Source organism: Culex quinquefasciatus, chromosome 2, assembly GCF_015732765.1.
Source record: "Culex quinquefasciatus strain JHB chromosome 2, VPISU_Cqui_1.0_pri_paternal, whole genome shotgun sequence".
Taxonomy (NCBI): domain Eukaryota; kingdom Metazoa; phylum Arthropoda; class Insecta; order Diptera; family Culicidae; genus Culex; species Culex quinquefasciatus.
Genome location: NC_051862.1, coordinates 116,753,158 through 116,759,157, shown reverse-complemented (window position 1 = coordinate 116,759,157; position 6,000 = coordinate 116,753,158). Strand labels below are relative to the sequence as shown.

The following is a 6,000-nucleotide window of genomic DNA, read 5'->3' as shown; positions in this document are numbered from 1 at the left end:
GGTTAAATCCCATTTAAAATTGAAGGGCGGAGCGCCAGCTCCTGTTACGTCCAATCAAGCTCATATTTGGGATTTGGGCTCAGTATGCTCACCGGAACAAACCCCTGAATGCCAGCCAAAAAGCCATTTTTGTTACATCCTAATACCTATCGACTCAGAATCAAATTCTGAGCAAATGTCTGTGTGTGGTGGGATGTTGATAAAAAAAATGTCACTCGATTATCTCGACATTGACTGATCCGATTAAATAGGAATTAAAGCTAGTGGCCCCCTTTTTGCCAATTTTTTTTTTGAATCGCGGTTTTTGGTATTGTGTTCTAATGAAATGTTTGGCTCGAATTGTTCATAAATTGAGTGAGATCCGTGCCAGCCTGAGAGGCCTCACAATAATTTGCTTAGTCGAAAGATTCCCGTGGAGTTGACTTAATGGCACGGACTGAATTAGGTAGTCAACAATTTTGTGTGAAGGAAAATCGGAATGAAGCGGTAGTGATCATGCTGCTAAAATTTAAAAAAAAATACAATGGATCAAACATGTTTTAAGGAATAAATATTTTCACATTTATTTCGACATTCATTGCTTGTGCTTACAGTTATGCAAAATGTATTTTTCAATATCAATAAGTTACACATATATTCCCAAATATAAATAATAGTACGGTTTTGTCAGTTTCTCTAATTTAAATTAATAGGATCAGCTATGCTTTCGTTTCCATAATATCACATCTTGCATAACACTGCAGAATGACAATATCAGTTTAGCGATATTATTTTAAACAGCTACCTTTAATATGTCCTCAATTGACATTGTATACTGCTAATATTGTAAAAAGTGCGTAGCTAACATTTAAATGCATTTTTTTACGTCTTGCAACTTCTTCCATCAAAAGCCTAATATAGTTGTGCACTACCCAACTAAACCAAAAGACTACGTTAATTGATTAATGCTTTTGTCACAATTGATTTGTTCAGTTCAATTTTGTACTTCAGTTGATTCTCTTAGTCAGAATCCGAACCGCCACATGTGGCTTGGCAGGATCGAACACTTGTTCGCCGTTGACCAGATAGTCCTGATAGGGTAGATTGTACACCTCCTGAAAGTCCATTTTCTCCATGACCCGTGCCGAGAAGTGACTGCTACACAACACGTGCACCAATTTAATGTTGTTATCCTTCACGTACTGCATGGTACGATCAGTAAGCTTTCCAGCGATTCCCAATCCTCGGTAGTTACTATCAACGGACATGATTTTAATATCCAACAAACGATCAACGTCCTGGTACAGATCGAAAATGTTGAAGTTTTCATCCACATGGTCCATCAGTGCCATGATCTTCTTGAACTTGGGATGAGCACAAACATCTGCCAGCTTCGCCGGAGGTTCGTCAGTTTCCTTCTGCAATAAGATAATGTCTATAAATAAACGCCACTTGAACGCACGGATGATTTGATGAACTTACCGGACGGTTGATCAAGCCGTTGATATTAACTCCCACGATTTCTCCTCGAGAGTTTACTGCTTTGAACGAGCAATGCTCGTGAAGACTTTTGGTGGAGTATTTCTCAAGTTCCTTACATTCACCCAGATCAACGAAGGTGTTCAAAGGCTCGTCCTAAAAAAAATAACAAATTAATCTTCAGGAAGCATGAGCTAAATTCATTCAACTTAAAAATCTTTAAATAGGGATATAATTTCAAGTAAAGTGAATTTCATCTTTCTTTGAAATCTCAGTTGCGAGATTGCATGCTTAAGTTTTCCACTGAGATTTTCCACCGAGGCGATAAATTTATTCCAGACTTAATCTCTTCAGCATGCATAATTTGATACATGCTCATGAATTATTCAGGAGGCATCGCACCTCCAATATCTCCTGGGAAAATCCTGCTGGTTTTCCTTCCTTGTACCTATGTACAATGTTACTGAATCTCGGTTTTATGACTACAGTTAGAACTCGTGCAATATGGAGCCAAAAACATTTCAATTAAATTAACCGGAGCTGTGCCAGTCCTGACTGTATTCTTCCCTACACCTGTATCCACACAAGCACGCCGGTGCCGGTTAGTGGTTTCAACAAGACCGCCGCTAACGAGCACCGATGATTGCCGTTCGAATGGAAGGAAGAAGTCGTGCAAGTTAATGCCATGGGGAGGTAGGGACAGGAAAATCCTGGCCCAGCGTCTTTTATCTCACCTTGAAGAAAAACTTTTTGAGCATTTTCAGGACCTCCTCGGCGTCGTCCTCCGTAATTAACTCAATCGAGATGTTGGTGTCAATCTCGTCCGTCGGGCTGCTGACAAGTTCGGCCGAGTCCAGCTTGGCTAGGGAAGACTTTTCCGTTGTTCCCGAAATGCCGGTCGACATCTTGGAAGCCATACGACCGAGAGGGGGCAGCAGCTCCGAAAGCTGTTGGAAGGGAAAATCGAATTATATTTCTCACACTCCTCGGTTTTGATTTGCTTGGTTCTTTTGTGAACGTTTTTCTAGTTTAGTGGGAAAGAAACGTGTTAAAAAATATAATCGAAGCCATGCAAACTCAAGGGAACTAGTTAGTAGCACATATTCTTTAAGTATAGATTAGTTTGGAGCAATTCTAGTTTTAATACAATATATGTTTCAATCAAGTCTAACAGAATGGGGTTTAGTGATGTATGATTATCTTCTAACTAATAATAATAGCAATAACGTCATGGTTTGAAATTCAAGTGGACATACATCATCAAAAGTATATCACTGATTACCATATCGTCAATACTCTTTGATATCGTTTTTGCTATAGCTAGCAAAAAAACCCTTACTTTAAAAATATAACCAGGATTTCATAAATAAATAAAATTAATTGAATTGAAAAAAATACTTCTTGTGCTTGGAATCCCGGACATTAACAAAGCTGATTCGTAATCCGGACACTGGTTTTAGCATATAAATCACACAAATTTAAACTGAATATTTAGTGTTTGGCAATCTTTAGGTCTCAAACAAACTGGTGACATCAAAACAATCGATATTTTGTATAACAATTTTGTGGCATTTTTTTTGTATTTACTACAGCCTGGAAAAAATTAAATGAAAGTTCATGTGAAAATTCATCAAATAACACAGTTTTGACAATAATTATGCGAACTTGTATCCAAATTATTTATAAAAATAGATTATAAGTCTGGGAATTTGAAGCATGACGATTAAATATTTACAGTTAGTTTTTTTTTCATTAATTTCATTCAATTTTTAAAGATCATTTAAAAATTAAGTTTTATTTATTTAGCGTATTACAAACAAAGCTAGTCTATTTTCTTAATTTATTGATAATTTAATTTTATTAGGGACCTATTAAGGGAAATGAAGGGTTCTGGGGAAAATTCAAACACCCGTTCGTTCAAATCGTTCAAATTTAATGTTGAAAAACTTATAGTTTTTCTGTTGGGCTGGCACGTTCCTTGTACCGAACAAGCACAAACATAACAAAAACTATCAGATTAATATGAATATCAGTTTTACAATGTTTATGATTGCTATAAACACATATTTTGGCCCAAATTAGTTTAAATTGATTCCATCCTTGCATGATCTTCATGATTGATTGAAACCCCGATTTGAAAGATCGATTGGAACCCTGAGAGAAACATTTCGCTTCTCCATAAATTTTATGGAATAGTATCAAACATACTGTATCATTATCTTTTCATTCTCGTCGGGAAAAGAATTGCAAATTAAACATAGGTTTGTCTTATTTACAAAAAACCAAACATTGAATTTCATCCATTATATATTTAAAGCTGCAACTGCACCAGCGCAAAGAAATATAACTGTTTAATTAAAGATAGAATCCATCACCATTGAATTGGAAAAATTCATATAAACTTTTCTCCATTAAATTAAGAATCTAAAAAATAGAAGCTACTAAAGGCTACCGTGAAACTGTGTTACACTGACCTTGATGATATAATTTGGCAGATTTCGGTACTTTGATCTAACTTAAAGCACCATGCTTCTCCATAGAAGTATGTTCCCAATAAATTTACTGAAACGCATGATGCTTTTGGTTCGATCGATTCCGAATGAATTATTTTCCAAAAGTCATATAAGTTTGGGCTAAAATCGTGTGATCTTTCAAAAAACCGAAAATATCCAGTACTTCATTCTAGAAATTTGGAGGAAAAGGTGTTTTTTCCCCCGAAATCGTAGTCTTATGTGTTAAACACACTTGCCTCGCGTTTTTTTCAGCACGCTGTTTTGCCTTCCTCACTGAGGTAAGGCTATAATCCTGCTCTAAAAATGAACTTTTTATTAAAAGCTCGAAGACCCACCTTCATATATACATATCGACTCAGAATCGAAAACTGAACAAATGTCTGTGTGTGTGTATGTGTGTGTGTGTGTATGTATGTATGTGTTCAAAAATCTTGCCAAGTTTTCTCAGCACTGGCTGAACCGATTTTGATCGAACTAGTTGCATTCGACTTGGTTTAGGGTCCTATACATCGCTATTGAATTGTTTGAAGTTTCGATAAGTAGTTCAAAAGTTATGTATAAAAATGTGTTTTCACATATATCCGGATCTCAATTCTATGCATGTAAACGATGTCCGGATCCATCATCCGACCCATCGTTGGTTAGGTAATCGAGAGACCTTTCCAAGGAGTTCACAACATTGAAGATCTGGCAACCCTGTCTCGAGTTATGACCACTTAAGTGATATTTATGTACTTTTTTAAAGCCGGATCTCACTTAAATGTATGTAAACGATGTCCAGATCCATCATCCGACCCATCGTTGATTAGGTAATCAAGAGACCTTTCCAACAAGTCCACAACATCGAAGATCTGGCAACCCTGTCTCGAGTTATGACCACTTAAGTGATATTTATGTACTTTTTTGAAGCCGGGTCTAACTTAAATGCATGTAAACGATGTCCGGATCCATCATCCGACCCATCGTTGGTTAGGTAATCAAGAGACCTTTCCAACGAGTCCACAACATCGAAGATCTGGCAACCCTGTCTCGAATTATGACCACTTAAGTGATATTTATGAACTTTTTTGAAGCCGGGTCTCACTTAAATGTATGTAAACGATGTCCAGATCCATCATCCGACCCATCGTTGGTTAGGTTATCAAGAGACCTTTCCAACGAGTCCACAAAATCGAAGATCTGGCAACCCTGTCTCGAGTTATGACCACTTAAGTGATGTTTATGAACTTTTTTGAAGTCGGGTCTAACTTAAATGCATGTAAACGATGTCCGGATCCATCATCCGACCCATCGTTATTTAGATAATCAAGAGACCTTTCCAACGAGTCCACAAAATCGAAGATCTGGCAACCCTGTCTCAAGTTATGACCACTTAAGTGATATTTATGTAATTTTTTGAAGCCGGGTCTAACTTAAATGCATGTAAACGATGTCCGGATCCATCATCCAACCCATCGTTGATTAGATAATCAAGAGACCTTTCCAACGAGTCCACAACATCGAAGATCTGGCAACCCTGTCTCGAGTTATGACCACTTAATGTACTTTTTTGAATCCGGGTCTCACTTAAATGTATGTAAACGATGTCCAGATCCATCATCCGACCCATCGTTGATTAGGTTATCAAGAGACCTTTCCAACGAGTCCACAAAATCGAAGATCTGGCAACCCTGTCTCGAGTTATGACCACTTAAGTGAGATTTATGTACTTTTTTGAAGTCGGGTCTAACTTAAATGCATGTAAACGATGTCCGGATCCATCATCCGACCCATCGTTATTTAGATAATCAAGAGACCTTTCCAACGAGTCCACAACATCGAAGATCTGGCAACCCTGTCTCGAGTTATGACCACTTAAGTGATATTTATGTAATTTTTTGAAGCCGGGTCTAACTTAAATGCATGTAAACGATGTCCGGATCCATCATCCAACCCAACGTTGATTAGATAATCAAGAGACCTTTCCAACGAGTCCACAACATCGAAGATCTGGCAACCCTGTCTCGAGTTATGACCACTTAAGTGATAT

The 6,000-nt window shown here is 37.4% G+C and overlaps 1 protein-coding gene across 5 annotated transcripts in view; it reads right to left on the bottom strand.

The window, feature by feature from the left end:
• Positions 1 to 541: 541 nt before the first annotated feature.
• The window catches only part of LOC6048635 (dopamine N-acetyltransferase), a 51,918-nt gene continuing 46,459 nt past the window's right edge, over positions 542 to 6,000 (bottom strand). For 4 of the 5 annotated variants that reach the window (XM_038253137.1, XM_038253136.1, XM_038253138.1 and 1 more), the window contains 3 exons: positions 2,193 to 2,405; positions 1,462 to 1,614; positions 543 to 1,397 (listed from right to left, as the gene is read on the bottom strand). In XM_038253137.1, coding sequence (XP_038109065.1) covers positions 987 to 1,397; positions 1,462 to 1,614; positions 2,193 to 2,405 — 777 coding nt within the window. In that variant the 3' untranslated portion in view covers positions 543 to 986. Of the gene's footprint in view, positions 1,398 to 1,461; positions 1,615 to 2,192; positions 2,406 to 6,000 lie in introns of all 5 variants that reach the window. The other variant, XM_038253139.1, reaches the window with a different exon arrangement.